This window comes from Myxocyprinus asiaticus, chromosome 38 (genome assembly GCF_019703515.2).
Source record: "Myxocyprinus asiaticus isolate MX2 ecotype Aquarium Trade chromosome 38, UBuf_Myxa_2, whole genome shotgun sequence".
NCBI classification, from domain to species: Eukaryota; Metazoa; Chordata; class Actinopteri; order Cypriniformes; family Catostomidae; genus Myxocyprinus; species Myxocyprinus asiaticus.
The window spans coordinates 3,330,892-3,352,261 of NC_059381.1; the positions used below are offsets into that span (position 1 = coordinate 3,330,892).

Consider the following 21,370-nt stretch of genomic DNA (forward strand, 5'->3'; position numbering starts at 1 on the left):
ACGACTTGGCAAAACTATAGTTTGCTAATATTAAATCTGTGGAGTGGTTAAAAAATGAGTTTAAATGACTTCAACCTAAGTGTATGTAAATTTCTGACTTCAACTGTAAATATTATTATCCCGCTCTCTCTAAAGAAACGTGCAAAAACAACAAAATCTATGCCAATGAGATGTGATTATTTTGTAATCTTGCTTCTTGTTAAAAAAAATGAAGAACATGTTCAGTCTGAGATTATAGACTGATTTGTATTTATGTTTGGAAAAGAGTTGAAATCCATGTGACAGTGGAAGGGAAGAGCAGACAGCTGAGTGGAGTGTGTGTAGTGTTCAGACAGAATGCCATGTCACTGTGACCTACTGATAGAGAGACAGCACATTAAATGCCCACTGGCACACACACAGAACTATCTGCCCGTCTGGACTCAGTCTTGATCTGTCTGATACAAACATACACACACAAAGACTCTGTCTGGAACATTCTGTCAAGCCAAACAGTGTATCTGCCTGTTTAAAAGATTGAAATGTAAGACCTTTTATAGACACAAAAATTAGCACAAATAGTCCCTTAAAAAGTATGCCTTTTTCTTACAGTTTTCAATAAATGAGTTAATGGAAGAATAATATTTATTTAAAATTATATTCATTTTTATGCACCAATATTTCAATACATTAGAGCAAAAGGATTAATCGTAATAAAATCAAAATCGTGGTATGACCCAATGTGATTAACAAACTGCGTGGGTTGCGATTTAATAAAATAACAACATTGGAACAACATTAGGGTGAGTAAATGATGACTGCATTTTTAATAACTCCGCAAACAATATTGAATCTGCGTGTCTGTTATGGTCTGTCTGTCCACATCCAATAGAAGTGCTTCTTTGTTGTCTGTTGATTGAAGTGCTTCGTTTGGTGTCTGAAGTGTCTGTTCAGTCTGTCTGGAGCAGGTGGTGTTCTCACTGTGCTAATGGGACACACAGCGGCGAGCAGCACTCAGTCGTCTCTTAAAGCCACTTGAAGCTAAAAATACACTGTCTGTCTCTTAGAATGGGTCTCCTTCAGTGCACCTGTGCACACACACACACACACACACACACACGCATACACCACAGCTAATGTGTCTGCGTTTCTCGAGAGTGGTTTGAATTGTTTTACTGTAATGCAAAAACTATATATTATTTAAATGGTAAAATAATTACATATCTTAGAAGTATTTCTTGCACTGCCTTTAAATTGCTGATTTAAATAAAAAACAATAATAATTGCATTACAGTAATGAGAATCATCTTAAAAATGTTGAGAACTGCAAAACAAAAAAACAAGTAAAATATCCAGATGCATTACAATAATATGTAATGAAAAACTGTACAGAAATGCGAACAAGAGAAGAAATACAGTCGATGAGGAAAACGATACTAAGCTTCCTGTTAAAGTAACAGACCAATCAAACACATCCAAAGCTCTTTCATTGACAGCTTTAAGATCAAAGCAATCAATATCACCATCTTCATTCCAATTAGCATGGCTCATCTCTACCAGTCCATTGAGATCCATTCAAACACCACTTTAATAAATCTATAACATTTATAGACATACATGAAAAATTCTTCTTTCTGTGAGTCTCAGGGGAAGCTTATCTTGATAGGACTCAAGAGGATGTTAAATTCTAAGCATGGAGAATCTCGGTGTCAGTCAACAAAAGCTCTTAATTGGAAAACACTTCCTCAAACGGAGGATACTAGTTAAGGAGTCCGTGAATAGGTATTTTTACAAATTTGAAAATACAAATTTATATTTCATGATTATTTATTGATTGTATTTTCTGTTCTTGTTTATGTAGTCAGTTGATATTTGAAATTACCATTGACATTTGCATGAAGCAAAAAAGGTTCATAATATCAACTGTAACAAGTTAAAAATGAAATAAATGACTTTCCAACATTACATTTGAACACTGCTTATTAGCCTAATAAAGGTGGATGTCAAAGTCATTACTTTAGGGAGGGCTTACGACTTCACCAAATTAGAAATAAAGTTAGTTACAAACTAACAAGTAGTTACTAAGTCACTAGTTTGAACTTTATATCCCAACTACGGATGCAAACGGTTAACCGGTTAACCAACTGACGGCATAAACAATTTGTTGGACTAATACTTTCGGTTAAAAATTAACCGAGAGGTTAAATAAAGAAACAACAGAGAGGTCATTTGATGGGATAATCACGTAGGGCATGTTATATACACATGAGGGCGCTGTTAACAAGTAAACCACTGTCTTCCTCTCAGTCTGATAGACAAGAAATTACGAAGCGTGCGGCACACTGTGGGACCATTTCGTCCGTGAAGATGACATGTTCCGATGCACATAAGAGTTTAGTAGTAGTACAATGCGGTATCACTTAAAAAAACAAACATCTGCAAGCCAGCCTTGACATCTAAGATCTAAGAGCATACACTGATCAGCCACAACATTAAAACCACCTGCCTAATATTGTGTAGGTCCCCCTCGTGCTGCCAAAACAGCTCTGACCCGCATCTCAGAATAGCATTCTGAGGTTATATTCTTCTCACCACAATTGTACAGAGTGGTTATCTGAGTTACCGTAGACTTTGTCAGTTCAAACCAGTCTGGCCATTCTCTGTTGACCTCTCTCATCAACAAGGCGTTTCCATCCGCAGAACTGCCGCTCACTGGATGTTTTTTGTTTTTGGCACCATTCGGAGTAAATTCTAGAGACTGTTGTGTGTGAAAATCCCAGGAGATCAGCAATTACAGAAATACTCAATTTTCCCCATTCTGATGGTTGAGGTTAAAGTTATCACCTCGTACTCGTAGGTCAGGGCTCCAGACTACAAAAATTACATAGGAGCCATTGGCTCCTAAACTGAAATATTAAGGAGCCAAATGGCTGTTTTTAGTCGCCATAACACAGAATTGCTCGATTTAGATACAAGATAGAAAGCTGAAGAAAAGACAGCTGATAACCCATTAATCTGAGGTTTAATAAACAGTATATATAGTTGAGAAGATAAGTTTGCATTCCCTTTTGTTTCATAAATGTTCACACCCCTTTCGTAATTTATTATGAGATTTAATTTGGATTTAAAATCTCCCCAATTTGGAATGCCCAATTCCCAATGCGCTCTAGGTCCTCATGGTGGCGTAGTGACTCGCCTAAATCCGGGTGGTGGAGGACGAATCTCAGTTGCCTCCACGTCTGATACCGTCAATCCGCACATCTTATCACGTGGCTTGTTGAGCACGTTACCGTGGAGACGTAGCGTGTGTGGAGGCTTCACGGTACTCTCCGCGGCATCCACGCACAACTCATCACGTGCCCCACCGAGAGCGAGAACCACATTATAGCGACCACGAGGAGGTTACCCCATGTGACTCTACCCACTCTAGCAACTGGGCCAATTGGTTGCTTAGGAGACCTGGCTGGAGTCACGATAAAATATTTTTATATTTAGTACTGCTCTTCAGAATCTACATTACAGATATTTATATAAAGTATAGAATGCATATAGTAGTGTGTTGTCTTCTTGAGCATCAATGAATGATTGCACAGTTGTGTACAAGTACCTCAATTGTCCTAAGTGTCAAAAGCGCTCTCGCTCGCTCTCTCTCTCTCGCTCTCTCTATCTATATATATATATATATATATATATATATATATATATATATATATATATATATATATACACACACACACACACACACACACACACACACACACACACACATATAAATACATACATATACACATTTAAATTGTTTAAAAATATTGCCTTAGTCTTTCTTCATTGTTACCGGATGGCCCCAGACACAGAGACTACAAGAGAGCAAATTGAATGAAATCCCAGATGCAGTTTATTGTGCTACTCCAATCCCAACCAATAACTACCAGAAGAAAAAAGTGGTACATAATACGTGACTTTAATTATAAAGAAGTCTGAAATACACATGGGACTCTTATTTTGAAATGTCTGCACTCCCAGTTGTGAACTCACTGATGGATGACTCGCTGAGAAAATAAATCTGATTCAAACTCCTAACCTGAGCTCCTGAGTTCACACCCTCAGTTCTTTTCAGTTGATTCATGAAAAAGACCCGGTTCAAAAGAGTCATTTGTTCATGACTCTCTTGCGCTGGGTTTGTTGTTGCGTGCGGTGCAGCAAGCTCGTCAGAAACAGAACAGGTGAAAAGCGACACGAGACACACTGGCGCTATAAAAATATATTCAATAACTCACACGAAACTGCATATGAATGCACACAACCCGACTGTCGCCAATGGCGACTAGATTTTAAATTATTGTCACAATCAATTATTTTTGGTCACATTTCGACCATTTTAGTCGCAGTCTGGAGCCCTGTAGGTTAAACTGGCGTGCAAGCGGTTCATTCAAAAACTAATTTGTTACGAAATGCAGTGCATCCGGAAAGTATTCACAGCGCTTCACTTTTTCCACATTTCGTTATGTTAAAGCTTTATTCCAAAATGGATTAAATTCATTATTTTCCTCAATTCTACAAACAATACCCCATAATGACAACGTGAAAAGTTTGTTTGAAATCTTTGCAAATTTATTACAAATAAAAAATGAAAAAAAAAATGTACATAAATATTCGCAGCCTTTGCCATGACACTCAAAATTGAGCTCAGGTGCATCCTGTTTCCACTGATCATCCTTGAGATGTTTCTACAACTTGATTGGAGTCCACCTGTGGTAAATTCAGTTGATTGGACATGATTTGGAAAGGCACACACCTGTCTATATAAGGTCCCACAGTTAACAGTGCATGTCAGAGCACAAACCAAGCCATGAAGTCCAAGGAATTGTCTGTAGACCTCCGAGACAGGATTGTATCGAGGCACAGATCTGGGGAAGGGTACAGAAAAATGTCTGCAGCACTGAAGGTCCTAACGAGCACAGTGGCCTCCATCATCCGTAAATGGAAGAAGTTTGGAATCACCAGGACTCTTCCTAGAGCTGGCCACCTAGCCAAACTGAGTGATCGGGGGAGAAGGGCCTTAGTCAGGGAGGTGACCAAGAACCCGATGGTCACTCTGACAGAGCTCCAGCGTTTCTCTGTGGAGAGAGGAGAACCTTCCAGAAGAACAACCATCTCTGCAGCACTCCACCAATCAGGCCTGTATGGTAGAGTGGCCAGACGGAAGCCACTCCTCAGTAAAAGGCACATGACAGCCCGCCTGGAGTTTGCCAAAAGACACCTGAAGGACTCTCAGACCATGAGAAACAAAGATTGAACTCTTTGGCCTGAATGGCAAGCGTCATGTCTGGAGGAAACCAGGCACCGCTCATCACCTGGCCAACACCATCCCTACAGTGAAGCATGGTGGTGGCAGCATCATGCTGTGGGGATGTTTTTCAGTGGCAGGAACTGGGAGACTAGTCAGGATCGAGGGAAAGATGAATGCAGCAATGTACAGAGACATCCTTGATGAAAACCTGCTCCAGAGCGCTCTGGACCTCAGACTGGGGCGAAGGTTCATCTTCCAACAGGACAACGACCCTAAGCAACACAGCCAAGATAACAAAAGAGTGTCTACGGGACAACTCTGTGAATGTCCTTGAGTGGCCCAGCCAGAGCCCAGACTTGAACCCGATTGAACATCTCTGGAGAGATCTGAAACTGGCTGTGCACCGACGCTCCCCATCCAACCTGATGGAGCTTGAGAGGTCCTGCAAAGAAGAATGGGAGAAACTGCCCAAAAATAGGTGTGCCAAGCTTGTAGCATCATACTCAAAAAGACCTGAGGCTGTAATTGGTGCCAAAGGTGCTTCAACAAAGTATTGAGCAAAGGCTGCGAATACTTATGTACATGTCATTTTTTTCGTTTTTTAAGTTTGCAAAGATTTCAAACAAACTCCTTTCACGTTGTCATTATTGGGTATTGTTTGTAGAATTTTTAGGAAAATAATGAATTGAATCCATTTTGGAATAAGGCTGTAACATAACAAAATGTGGAAAAAGTGAAGCGCTGTGAATACTTTCTGGATGCACTGTATAAGTAAATATAAGGTTCATTCAAATGCTGATGTAATCTATTGCTAAATCTGCACATCTGTGATCTGTGGCTTATCGGTTAACCAGTTAATAACCGGTTAAAACTTTCGGTTAGTTGGTTAAAGAATTTGCCAAAATTTGAATCCCTAGTCCCAACTTAAGTAAGCATTTATATACAGTTGGGTGCAACTCTTACCCATGTTGCAAAGATGTAAAAACAATAAACAACATTACCATCAAAATTGGAACTACTGCTTTTACGCATAGTGCAATATAATCCCAAAAACTATTCACAAAATAGTTTCAAAAATTAAGCAAAACAGTCCCAAAAACCATGTCTCAAAAATAGTTTCAAATATGTGGGAAACAGACCCAAAATTGTAGTGGAAAATTGAGAAAAATAATCCAAAGAAATTTGACGAAATATTCATAGTAGTGAAAAATGTGCAAAATAAACCCCAAAATAGTATTCAAATTATGTGCAAAATAGTCTGAAAAAAATTTGCAAAAACAAAAGCGCCAAACAGACCCAAAATAGTAAATTATGTGCAAAATAGTCCCAAAAATATTTGTGAAAAAAATGGGTAAAATAGACCCATAACAGTAACGAAAATTATGTACAAAATAGTCCCAAAAATATTAGCGCATTTTTTTTTTTTTTGCAAAATAGAACCAAAATAGTATCGAAAATTGTGTGCAAAATGGCCCCAAAATTTTTGCAAAACAATTTACAAAATATACCCAAAACAGTAACAAACATTATGTGCAAAGTAGTCCCAAAAATATTTGCAAAAAATTTATAATATAAACCCAAAATCTATTTGCAATAGTCCCAAAGAATAGTTGAAAAAAATATGAAAAATAGGCCCAAAATAGTAGCGAACATTGTGCAATATAGTTCCTAAAAATTGGCCAAAATAGTTCCACAAACTATTCACAAAATAATTGTGAAAAATGACAAAAATAGACACAAAATAGTAGGAAAAATGTGAGGAAAACAAATAATTCAAAAATGTGTGCAAAATTTAGCTCCGATGTTTCCTAACTTAGGGCACACAATTTTATTACCTCAATGTAAACGCTAAATGTAAAGCAAGAGAAGTGAGTGTTGCAGTGTTGTCATATTAAGTAAATCTCTTGTTTTAACTCATGCAAGGAAACTCTAAACTTTGGAGTGTGAGCATGAATGTGTGCCCATTTTCTCATTGTGTGCTTCTGGTCTTATAGTATGAGCAATGGCTATTTCAGCATCAACATCCCATGACACTCACAAAACAAGAAATACAACCACACACACCTAATCAAACACTCTGATCTGTGTGGTCTGCATACAACTCATCTAATGCAGAGCTGGCCTCATAACACTAAACACTTCCTGTCCGTACAGGAAGCAGAATTGTCCAGGCAGCCTGGAGCTATTGAAGTCTTTTAATACTGAACTTTTACAGACACTGAGAAATCAAAGAGCAACGCACAGTGTTCTTGCTCATTTCTGAAGCAGCTGGGTGCTATCTACACCCACCACAGGAAACGCATAAACATTAGACAGAAAAACAATATCCTTAAAACCAGCTTCAATGGAATGGAGACGGCCGACTGCAGTTATATCAACATCTTGATAGTTTTTGACAAAAACTGTTATATGTACTTTGAAGATGACCTTTTGCTGTGGAAAGAAGAACCTCAAATAGCTTGTACAATTATATTTGATATATGCAGAAGCTCTGATTTTATAATAGAGATCTGAATGTTGTACACAGAAAGAAATAATGAGAAAACCTTGATATCAGACGATTTCAGGATATTCTTCTGTGTATAATAATACATTTCTATCCAATACAGAGCACAGAAAAAATGCAAAAACAACAACAAAAAACCCTTAAGGGATATTAAATGAAAATGGGAAAAAAGGTCCATTATAAAACCTCAATTCTAAAGATAAACTTTGGAAAATGGTGAATAGAAATACAGGAGTCTCCCAAAACATCACTTAGCCATTCGAGAGACTACATATTTACAAAAGAAAGTTCAGTAACACTCTCTATAAAGTCTGCATATTTAAATACAATAGGAAATTCTTAATGTCTTTAAAATATATTTTTAATATCTGATACATATTGTATCAGGGTATGACATATCTTACATAAATATCTTCTAATGCATTATACTGCTGCATACATTATTGCTCATTCTATTATATAATGATTTATATACCTATATGTATGCTTTAGGGCTGACGTTATCGACAACGTCGACAATAAACAAATCGAATTGTCGGATCTCATTTAACGCAACGAGATCATTTGAAACGCTAATGATGACGCAGGAGAGCAGCGTCATCGTTACACAGCTCACAGCCCAGACGCACTCTAAACTTTCCAAACAGATAAAGGTGATGTAGATTGCAAAGTATGAGGGAATTATAATGCAAAAATACAAAATAAGTACATACAGAAGCAGTGTCGTCTTGAGCAAAACTTGCCTGTCAGAGCATCTGAAAAGGAAACACCCCGGCGTTATAAGTTTAACGCATCCTTTATTAAAGTTCAAATAATAAGGAAGCGGGTTGTATAAATAAGCACACACTCCGAAACTGGCGTTTCTCTGTGCAAGCCGCTTATATGAGTCGCGTGAAAAATGGCATGAGAATTTCAGTCTTCTCCCGGCTGATAAACTGTCTCGCACGGAGACGCTCATCACTCACGCGCGTTTGCTGCAGCTGGATTATAACGTGATGGCTTGCAATCATAATGTGTTTATCTTATCGTGAAGAAAATCACCGATATGCAGCTCTATTAATAAAAAGTTAAAGATGAATCGATGTGACCAAAAAGGTGAGAGAGTGTAGTCTTAGCTCATTATACACTGCAAAAAATAAAAAGGTTTTAGATTTGCGGTTTTTTGGTTTGTATTCTAATATAAGTATCTAAAACTCCTTCAAACATTTACTTTAGGAGATATACTGCAGAAGAAAAAAATGATCAGAGAATGTTGAATATAATATTTAAATATTTTGAAATATCTAAAAATCCTTAAAATAAGATACATTCAGAGAATCTATATTGAATTTAAGCATATTTTGTCTTTACTGCACTGGTAGAATTATGAACAAGTGAAAAAATACACTTATATTTAAGATACATTCTCTTAAAGCAAGTCTAAATATCTTATATGTTGATTCCCAAGTAAATATATCTTGTTTTAAGGATTTTTAGATCATTTTAAATGGCAAACAAGACAAAAACACTTGATAACAATAGGAGTTTTTAATGAATTAAACAATAAAAATCCAAGTATTTTTTTTCCTTTACTTAAGTGAATGTCATTAAGCGGTAAGATGATTTTGTCCTCTTTATTGTTAGCAAACACGTTTAATACAACCTTTTAAGTTGAGAAACAAGATGAATAGTCGGTTAAGAACTAATTATTAATCGTTTCAATAATCGCCCGAATAGTCGAATAATCGTTCTAATAATCGTTAGATTAGTCGATTATCAAAATAATCATTAGTTGCAGCCCTAGTATGCTTCATAGAAAGTGTTTCCTATTCTTTAATGAAACATTTTCCCTTTAATTAATTGTCTAATTTAAATGATACACCAAGGATTTCAGCATCTGGTTTGCTTTAAACCATAAAAGGTCATAAGAAATAGTCCCTGATGATTGACATCAGCACATGTCTCAGAAATTGCAACTCCACCCTTAAATAAATTAAGAAAACAGCATAATTATTCAATTTAGCCACCATAAACAGTGACCTTTGCTAACTCACACAAAACCAAAAACTGTTGCTTGGCACGCACAGTCAAGCTAACTTATGAGCTAACCACTAACACCGCCAGTACTCCACAATTCGACAAAACAGCTTAAAAAGGAAGTTCTGCAAAGCCATGTACAAGTACAATTAGTGTACTGGGCCCGGCGCTCCCCACTTATTAGCAGAGTAGCAACACGCATTTATGTAAATGGTTTGTGTTGCTACCGCTGGTAAGCATTACACCCTCCCGCCAATAATGACTACGCCAACAGCACATGCACATCGCCAAGAAAAAAATAAAATAAATAAATAAAAAAAGTCAAATGAAAAAGGAAAAAAAAATCAAAACGGCGAGGGAAAAAATAAGATTAAATGCTGACATTGCTGGAGAAAATACAGCTGACATTTCAGAAGAACGTTGCAGTTTTAGTGATACAATTTTTCTTTTGGCAAAGTATCATGCTCGCTAATGAGGTTAACTGAAGGGTGAGAGTTTAGCAAGACCAGGATAAAGGGAATTTTCCAACTCGGCATAGTCAAGCTTAGGCCACGTCCACACTAATTTGTTTTCATTTGAAAAAGTCGTTTTTAGTTTCTTACCGTCATTGTTTTCCAAAGTATATGGGAATGGAGAGTGTTTTCAAAATGCTCCATTTTTGGTGGACGTGGCCTTGGTTACGTTCACGTCATGCCAGAATTGTCGGAATTACCATAATTACGAAATTCCTGACTTGTAAAAAGTGCCCATGTCTTTGTTGAAATTGGAATTACAAGTTGTAAATTCTGATAGCTCCAAATTGACCGTTGTTACATCATGTAAAAAAAGAAAAAACAGTTCACAGATAAAGGTGGTTCACAATGATTTCTGCTTAATATTATATTTTATTCTCAAGATATTCCTTTGTTCTTAAACATTTTGAAAGAACATACGTATGGAGGTGAATTAATGTAGTGATTAAATATTTTGTTGTAATCAACAACAAAGCCACTCATTATACGTTAACATGATTTTAGTGTTATAAAATCACTTTCTAACCTTATCTGTATAAAGTTAAATCCAATATTACAACTTCATTATCATGACAACAAAATCCTATAATCACGGTATTGGATATAACTTTACACAGATTAGGTACGAAAGTGATTTTATCACACTAAAATCATGTTAACATGTATAAAGTTTGAAATGATATGTATTTTACTATTATAGACTGGCCCCATTCACTTCCATTATAAGTGCTTTCCTGTATGGAGCTATATTTGTGCCAAAATTCTGCGTGCGCAAAATGATATTCTGTGCACAAGAATTTTCTGAGCACACAAGAAGATATTTTAAGTGCACAAAAAGGTTTTTTGCATGCGCGTAAACTCAGTTTGGTAAAGCAATGTATCTTCTTGCAAAGAGTAATTCATTTTGAGCAAAAGAAAATCAATTTTGCACTCAAATAAAGTTTATTTGAATGTGAATTTACACAGAATTCTGAAATGTATGAAACTCCACTGTTTTTGCATCTGCAAGATCTAACTCGCTCTCTCCTCATACCCACTTGCTTGCTTAACAGCGTCACAGCAATAAAATGTGCCTGAATTTCAGCCAATCAGAGATGAGGGGATACATTTTGATTGGCTGGATAGATCACTGATCATACTGCTAATCAAAACTGGAGAAAAAAGTAGAAGGGGTCAAAATATCATCTTGCACACACAGAATATCATCTTGGGTGTGCAAAATGACTTTTTATGCACTCAAAATATCCTTCTGCATGCTCAAAATATTTTGGCACATATTTAACTCCATATTACTATAACCCAGATTTGTATTTACATTTTTTATTCAACCAAAACAAAAGCATGGTAACATGCATTTAATAATGACAGGACAATGAAAACGAAATGAACCTATCAAAATTATGAAATCAAAATAATCTCACTGAACTAAACTTGACATGTTTACAACGTGGCAGGAAGCTGACATTTTCGTGTTACATAAGACGACGTGATATTATTCAGGAAGCAATTTCCAATCAAGATGGCTGATTTTCATCAGCTTTGAAAACACCCTGCACTTTACTGTGTTTCTCATTTTCAGTGCATTTGAGGTGATCGCCGCATTATTCTGCCAAAGTAAACAAGCATTTAACCCACTTTAATTCAGTACGTGTATCAGGACTATCATGCAATGAAACGTGATCGGTTTGTTTTCAGCTTTGGCTAAATCAAACTGTTCGAAACTGTCACGGTGTGTGCGTGTTTGTGTTTGTTCTATAACAGTTGTTCACCTTCCTGATCTCAAACAGATCTATTTTCTGGACCGATGCAAATCAGCCCATCTGTGATGCTGGCTCACCACCCGACTACACACGGACACAAACTGACTCTCCTGATAAAAGCTGTATTATCTAATACACACACACACACACACACACACACACAATCACTCGCACTCTTACCTTATAATTCGCTGAGCGGCGTACTGATGTAGGTTGCGAAACTGGGCCGACATGTTGGCTAGGGCGGCCAGGCAGTTTGTGTGCAGGTATTTATCCTAAAGAAGGTTAAATCAAAAACAAAATGAAAAAATATTTACTTTTCATTGGACTCCCTGAAAATGAATTGTTTCACAGCTCTAATATCAAATTACAGCCAGTCTTGTTGTTGTGAGTATTGCTTTTTCCTCATGTTGTATGTCTTATGTAATGAATTGATTATGGGCCAGCAGCAACCAAAGGTTTGCATCTACATAGATGAAGCATTACTTATATCTTTATTGAAAAACTGAGTTTATATTTTAAGTGCTTTGTGATTGAATGTGTTCGACTGTAGTCTCACCCTGGTCCTCGTCATGTTAAACTGGATGGTTCGAATCACAACCAGGATCAACAGACTGCCCAGAGAAATCTCTGTTAGAACACGTTCGGTGTACCATGAGATGTTCTTCAACATCTATGAGAGAGAGAGAGAGAGAGAGAGAGAGAGAGAGATTATAAGAAAGGATGGGTTTGTTGAAGGCAAAAGTAGACAAGTTGTATTGTTTCAACATTTCAAATCATGCGATGCAGGGTTATTCTTGTATGCGAAAACTAATACTAAAATTAAAGACAAAATCTGAAATAATGATTTACAGGGTTTCCCTACTTTTTGACCAATGAATTTCCATGACTTTCCCTTTACCTTTCCAGGTGTTTCTGAATGCTGGAAATGCAATTTTTAAAATAACTATAACTCAGATTGGCTTATAAATAATTTTGAATGATATGTGAACTATTTAGACTATTTAATTGAAAAGATCAACTCAAAAAAATGTCCTATTCACAAGCTTCATTAGAGCAATACCAAGGTGACTGAATATTTCAAAGTCAAGTAAAACTAGAAAAAATATATATTTAAAGCTACACAACGTAACTTTGTGCTCTCTAGCGACATCTGTGGTTGAAACTTAAAACTGCAAGCAATTTGCGGAAGAACACATTACGTCAGTCGTGTTTCGTCAGTGCTATTCTGGTGGATGAATCTCATGTTTTGAGCTTTGCCTGTGTGTGATCACGACTGGAGATATTCAGAGGCGGAGTAATAAGTCATAAATATCAGTAAACATGTCACAGTAACTTCCCCCTACTACTTAGATACATCGCGATCGGTTAACATGAGTAATGTTCCATTCATACAAGCAATATTAGCCCTTAACAACCCTACCAGACAACATATCTAAGCATTAAAGCAGGTAAACAACTTCACCAAACGGATAACAGATAAACATCCATCCAGACTGTTGCGATACTGTTCGGAACAGTGTGAGTGCGACTGACTGAACTGTACTTTCTTTTAAACTAAAACAGTGCATTACCGCCATTACTGTTAACATGGGAATGAGACAGCCAGTTCTTCTTTCTTATGTTCAAGCCAAGGACATGACGTAATGACGCATGGATGTGTCTTAAGCCAGCTATTTCGCACCAAATCGGACCCGACAGCTCAAAATACAAATAATTTTTATAGGCTTACCGTAGTGAATCGTGGTAAGGACACTGTATTGAACACTGGTTGTTTATGTACTCAATCAATAATGGCAATTTGTTCATTTTTAACAAAACATTTTTTAATGAGTTTATTCATTTCCTTGACCTTTCCAGGCCTGGAAAACACCATTTTTTTTAATTTTTTTTTTTTTGGGGGGGGATTTTTCCCCTTTTTCCTCCCAATTTGGAATGCCCAATTCCCAATGCGCTCCAAGTCCTCGTGGTCGCATAGTGATTCGCCTCAGTCCGGGTGGTGGAGGACGAATCCCAGTTGCCTCCGCGTCTGAGACAGTCAACCCGCGCATCTTATCACGTGGCTTGTTGAGCGCGTTGCCACGGAGACATAGCGCGTGTGGAGGCTTCACGCCATCCACCGCGGCAACCACGCTCAATTCACCATGCGCCCCACCGAGAACAAACCACATTATAGCGACCACGAGGAGGTTACCCCATGTGACTCTACCCTCCCTAGCAACCGGGCCAATTTGGTTGCTTAGGAGACCTGGCTGGAGTCACTCAGCACGCCCTGGGATTTGAACTAGCGAACTCCAGGGGTGGTAGCCAGCGTATTTTACCACTGAGCTACCCAGGCCCCCTGGAAAACACCATTTTAAAATTCACTAATATTTCCAGATTTTCCATCACCGTGGGAATCCCGAATTTAAAAAACATATTCATAAATGGAACAAAATAGTTACCGCAAAGTAAATGACAATATAAATCTAAATGAATCTTACAGTGGCGGAAAAACTAAATAAATTAAAAAGAATAAAAATTAATAGTCATTTTAATAATAGTGGAATCATCTGACCAGAAGCCATCCCACATGCAGGCGACAATATATTTTGGCACAAATTATTTGATAATTGCGCTGAAAATTAGAACCAAGCGTGAAGAAAATGGCAGGAGATGCAAGCAAAGTGACTCTTTTTCTTAAATGTAAGGAGTAAAAAAAAAAGTCTTACTGCCTCGAAATCCAAATAAATTGTATAAAAATTCAACCGTTTCCTCTTACAGTTTAAAAAATTCATTTAAAATATTTTAAAGTTCATATTCGAGGTTTTGGCGATCTTATACGTAAAAAACCCAGAAAATGTGTCTGTGAAACAAAAACTAAACTACCAAAACAAATCGCTGAAACTAAAACTAAAACTAAACAAGAATTAGTACATTTGTACAGTACACTTGAAAAAGCAAACAAATATGCTTCTAAATGCACAAATACTCTAACATTAGGTGCTTTTCCACCATCGGGTCAAATAGTTTTGGTTGCAGAGCCGTGCTGTTCTGTACCAGTCTAGGCTTATTGTAATCGTACCATCCCGAAACCATGCTCAAGTGGAAATGCTGCTGTAACCCGATGGCATATTGTGTGCACTGTCCAGTTTGTGTGTTATGTAACAGTAATGTACATTGCACTGTAATTATTTGCAAACAAAACCTCCAAACAAACTTTTAATTCATGTAAGGCACTAGCAGTGTCAGATCAGCTAGATCATGTTTGTTTTACCCAGAGGCCCTTCAAGCTACAGCCCAGTGGCATTAATGCCTGGAAATGAATGTTGATTCAGTTTGTGTTGAAAACATGGAATGAAATTAGCAAAATTCTGCACATTCGAACTGCCGTGTCCATGTACATTTACAGTGGCAAGAAAAAGTATGTGAACCTTTTGGAATTAGCTGCTTTTCTGCATAAAATGTGATCTTACCTTCATTAAAGTCAGAAGTATAGACAAACACAATGTGCTTAAGCTAACAACACACAAACAATTATAATCTTTCATGTCCTTATCGAACTTATCCCAGTAATCACAGTGCTGTGGAAAAAGTAAGTGAATCCCTGGGCTAAAGACAACAAAAAAAGCTAATTATAGTCAGGAGTTGGCAAACCTGGCATCCAATTAATGAAATGAGATTGGATGTGAGGGTTAGAACTACTTTGACTCATAAAAAGCACTCAATCATTTTAGGTTTGCTATTCACAAGCATCTGCTGACGTGGACCATGCCTCGCAAAAAAAGAGATTTCAGAAGACCTACGGAAAAGAATAGTTGCTTTGAATAACGCTGGAAAGGGTTACAAAGTTATCTGGAAGAGCTTACATATTAATCTGTCCACAGTTAGACAAACTGTCTATAAATGGAGATGATTTAGTACTGTGGGTACTCTTCCTAGAAGTGGCTGTCCAGCCAAGATGACTCAAAGGGCACACCGCAGAATGATCAATGAGGTAAAAAAGAACCCTAGAGTGACAGATAAAGACTTGAAGGAATCATTGGAACTGGTTAACATCTCTTTTGGAAAACATAAAAAAAAATAGGCATGCCAGGAAGCTGCTTCTTTCCAACAAAAAAATTGCTGTGTGCCTGAAGTTGCCAAAGACCACCTTGACACTGGGAAAATTATTTGTGGACTGATGAAACTAAGGTTGAATTGTTTGGGAAGAACACGCAGCACTAAGTATGGTGTAAATAGGCCATGGCATACCAACATAAAAATCTTATCCCAACGGTGAAGTACGGTGGAGGGAGCATCAGGATTTGGGGCTGCTTAGCTGCTTCAGGGCCTTGGCTGCTTGACATCATCAAGGGAAAAATGAATTCCCAAGTTTATCAAGATATCCTACAGGATAATTTCAGGGTGGCTGTGTGCCAGCTGAAGCTCAGTAGAAGTTGGGTGATGCAGAAGGACAATGAACCTAAACATTGAAGTAAATCCACTACAGAATGACTTACAGAATCCACCTTTTGGAGTGTCCCAGTCAGAGTCCAGACCTTAACCCAATAGATATACTTTGAAATGACCACAAGAGAGCCGTTCACACCAGACATCCTAAGAATATGGCTGAGCTGAAGCAGTTCTGTAAGGAAGAATGGTCAGGAGGAATTTTGGACCATTGTGCAGGTCTAATCCGCAGCTACCGGAAACACTTGGTTGAGGTTATTGCTGTAACAGGAGGATCGACCTGTTATTAAATCCAAGGGTTCACTCAGTTTTTCCACAGCACTGTGAATGTTTAATGGGATGTGTGCAATAAGGACATGAAAGATTATAATTGTTTGTGTGTTGTTAGCTTAAGCACATTGTGTTTGTCTATACTTCTGACTTTAATGAAGGTAAGATCACATTTTATGCAGAAAAGCAGCTAATTCCAAAGGGTTCACATATTTTCTTGCCACTGTATGAGACAAAAACATAACCAATGGCATTTGCTGTGAATGATTTTGAAACATGAGAGCAGAGGTGATTATCAGAGCATAATGACTTAGATTTTTGGTTTATTCATCACACAAAGCTATTGTATGACATAGTGAATGACTCATATGGACTACTTTTATGGTAATATTATGGTGTTTTGTCCTTAATGGAGCTTGAAAGCCCCTAGTCACTATAAACTGCATGGAAAAAATGGAAAATTCTCCTTTCGTGTTCCACAGGAAAAACAACAGCACATGGATTTGTAACATCACTGAAGTAAGTAATGGCAATTTTAATTTTGGGGTGAACAATAAATGAATTATTGCTAGCAGTGTCTAAGTGGCCTGAATACTGAAGAATTGTGTTTACATGCAAGTACATGCAGCATTAAAGTAAAAATAAACATAACCAATGAAAGTCAAATGTGACATCAACAAGAACGAATCATTGAACAGCATGTGACTGTACGTGTGTCCTCACCACTTCATGTATAGAGCGGTTGAATGCATCGTCCTCTGTGAGGATGAGGAGGATGATGAGAGACATGTACACATGATGAGAGTTTCTCTCCTCTACATGATACAAGATTTCCAGAATCGGCAAAACCTGGAGAGACACAGAGGGATTGATTTATGTTTTCATAATCTACTGGCAACTGCAGAGTTCACAATGCATCATATACTGCAGTTGTTGTTTAGCGTGGGGGGGGGGGGGGGTACCTGGTTATCACAGTAACCCATTCATTTTCATGGGGTAAAGGAAACTAAAACATATGGGACTTTGACCTTGGTCAGAGTAGCATTACATTTAATTTTGGACAGGAATGAAAACGATGTGAGGGATGAGCTTGGTCTGCTTTCCGCACAAACCTGACGGGACCCTACAAACCAGGCCAGTTTGGATCAGTTTATCCAAGGATAACTTTGGGTTTGGAATTAATAATTATCATCACTATAAATATTTTGATTATATAATAGAAATAATAAAATTCAAAAAATAGGCTACAATTATTTTTTATATAATTCATGCGCTCTCACTCATAGACATGCACGAGTTCTGGGCTGTTCACAACGAACATGTTTTTTTTTTCATGCATCTGTGCTTTTTTTTATTTTTTATTCACCATCTCACGCAGGACCGCCGCATTTTAAGACACCGTGTCGAGTGAAAAAGAACTTGCGTTTTTAAAAACACATCTGAAAACACCTGCGCTACGTCTAGCTTCTTTTTAGGGCTGGTGTAACAAAGATTTGTCGTTACTATATGTTACTATACTATTTTAGGCTTAAAATTGGATGGTACCGGTCCGGTCGGATTACGTGGTTTCTGGTAAGACCAGGGTCAGGCTTCAACTTAATGCACGAGCAGAACATTAATAGATTTATAATGTCTTTAAAGGGCTGTACTGTTCAATTGGTGTTGATGGGTCAGCAAATGAAACATTGAAAAAACACCTTTACAAAAAAAAATTTCAGTAGGCATATATTCCAGAAAACACGAGTTGAAATGAAATTTCAATGTGATGACCTTTATTTACATTTACATTTATGCGTTTGGCAGACGCTTTTATCCAAAGTGACTTACAGTGCCCTTATTACAGGGACAGTCCCCCTGGAGCAACCTGGAGTTAAGTGCCTTGCTCAAGGACACAATGGTGGTGGCTGTGGGAATTGAACCAACAACCTTTTGCTTACCAGTTCAGAGCTTTAATCCACTACGCCACACCACTCCAGTAAATCCATCCCTCACAACCCAGTCTTCATTTCTGTCAAAACTCTAATATGGAGCTACTCTGACTAAGGTCTATTTTTTATTTACACTTCAAACAAATAAATTAAAAAAAGTGTGTTGTAACATTCCCTGTGGACTATGACACATTCAGAGGTGCTAAATGTGTGGGTGTGAATGTGCATGTTGATCTCACCAGGTTCTCTGTGTCTGTCCGGGACAGTATGTATGTCCTCATGTTGGTGTTCTGGTGCAGGAGTGTGTACAGCAGTAACGTCACCTGATCTGATTTCTGCTGTTCACACAGCGCCGTGTACAGACTGTTAAAGTTGATCTGAAACGTGTGCGGCTGAGGAGACGGGATGGATGACGAATCTGACACACACATAACAAAATCCCATTAGTACTTCCATGGATAAGCACTTAATAAATCTTCTAAAAGAATGATATATTGCGGCAAAAAAAGACTTATTATATAAATATAATAGCAGACCCAGACCTTCAATATTAAACTATAAAAATCAACTGCAGTTTTTAATAACAGTTGTGGCATCATTTTACCACACCAAACAATTTTGCCCCTTATAAAGTTCTAAAAATATGTGTACTTGTTTACAAAGTCGAAAAAAGTGTCAGTGAAATGCATGTTTGAGATTAAATATGAGACAAAGTAAAATCAATCTAAATATCACTTGTGAGCAAAATATTTTTATTGGGCATCATTTCCAATCTATCTGTAATTTTACCAACTTATCCAAAAAGTCTAACTGAAAAATGCAAAATATTACATTTATTTTAATATTTAATTGTGTGTAATGTTAGCTATGAAATTAGCTTTAGCAAGACAAAAGTAGTCATACATTTTTATTTTAAAAACGTTAAAAATGTCAGATCCATCAGCGTCATTTCAACCACATAACTCTATTCAACACAACACAGAATTTGAGATGTGCTGGAAATGACACTGTGCTGGGGATTTTCTTAACTTTCAGAAAAAAAGACATAAATCGACATTTCGGTGCATCACAAGCATTAATCTCAGAAACGTCAACATAAACTCGTCATTCAGGGAACTGCATTATGTTACAAATCAAATATGGCGTGAGCAGAGCAGATGTGGCGATCCGGTTTACCTTGCGTGTTTTTGAAGCAGGTAACAGCCTGGCGGTAGGAGTTTGGACAGTCCGGTCCGTCTGTCAGATTGGCCAAAACCAACAGTAATAACAGACTCTGATTGGACAGCGGGAGAGAATTCTGCTCTTGCTCCGCCCCTGGTCTGCTGCCGACTCCACCCAATGTGAACACACTCCATAATCCACCTGAATAACACACACACAGAAACATATGAGGTCACATGCATCAACATGAGGAGACTATAATTAAATATGACAAAGACAGAGGTCACGTCAAGCATCACAGACATTTAAAACTCATATTAAGAGCAGATTATTTCCAAATGTCTCTGACGGCGAGCAGTAATTCGGTTCAATAAGAAAGTCGAACACAATTGATGGTGTTTACTAAGACTCGTGTTTAAGGTGAGTGATATGAACCAATCCGAAACCATAAGTATTAAACTTCAGACATGAAATTACTTACATTGTAAGTGTCTCACTGGAACTTAGATTTGTGCTTTTCTTTTAAAAAAAGGAGGACAAGTTGAAAATTTTTTTTTGTGGTAATCAACATTATGCCACAAATGCTGTCAATTGAATTCAACTGGTATTAAACCCGAAACATTCTTAAAAAGCAGAACAGTGCAACCAATATTTTTGTTGAAGCACTTGCATTAATTTTTCAGTTCAAATGTTTCTATTTCAACCTGTGAAGTTTTCTAAACTTGGGACAATTTATCCAGGTCGATAAATTTCTGGCTGTGCGTCACCAACATAGTTCTAGTGGGTGGAGTTTGCTCCATGTAAACAGATCTTTGCAGACACAATTTTTCTGTTATCATTGTGTGTATCATGCAAAAGTTACAGGGTTTACCAGCTTCACATGGTCATGACACTGAAAGATTGGATTTAACTTTGCACAGATTATTTTGCCAAGGAATGCTGTCAATAAAGCTTAACTCGTACTAAACCCAAAACATTTCTTTAAAGCTTTGTTTAAAAAGACTATGAAAGGTCAGTTCAGTTAACATTCTGAAACCAAGATTGGTTCGTCTTAAAATGAAAAACAATTGTTTATTGATGAAAATGACAAAAATGAAGAGCAATTGATTTTAAACAACCAATCACTCAGACATCATAGCGAGTGGGTTGAGAGAGATCTGTCTCCATGTCTAATCACTTGTGGCTGGACATCATGGCCCCATGAGTCCGACTGCTGCTAATCTGCTAGTCTAATCTATAGCAAATTAAAAAGCAACAACAACAACAACTGGCAGAAAAAGTCTCAGAGTAGTGAAAAATCCCCTCCATCCTCGCAGACGCACTTCCTGTTGACTGAAGCACAAGTCAGCCGGGATCCGTTTCCATAAACACAAACATCGATACGGAGATTAAAAGGTGATTGGCTGCAGTCTATACATCTATGAGGTTCTTCAAGACAGTGTTCTGAAGGCAATGAGGTGTGAATGAGAATTATTTATTTTATTATTTACTTTCACCACATTTCCAGTGGGTCAGAA

General features: G+C 37.5%; 1 protein-coding gene across 2 annotated transcripts in view; it reads right to left on the reverse strand.

Annotated features, from left to right (window-relative positions):
* LOC127429243 (dymeclin-like) overlaps window positions 1-21,370 on the reverse strand; it is an 88,215-nt gene that overhangs the window by 34,713 nt on the left and 32,132 nt on the right. For both annotated transcript variants that reach the window (XM_051678164.1, XM_051678165.1), the window contains exons 9-13: window positions 19,869-20,054; window positions 18,932-19,110; window positions 17,488-17,613; window positions 12,623-12,736; window positions 12,244-12,338 (exon numbers count right to left, since the gene is read on the reverse strand). In XM_051678164.1, the coding sequence (XP_051534124.1) occupies window positions 12,244-12,338; window positions 12,623-12,736; window positions 17,488-17,613; window positions 18,932-19,110; window positions 19,869-20,054 (700 nt within the window). The remainder of the gene's footprint in view (window positions 1-12,243; window positions 12,339-12,622; window positions 12,737-17,487; window positions 17,614-18,931; window positions 19,111-19,868; window positions 20,055-21,370) is intronic.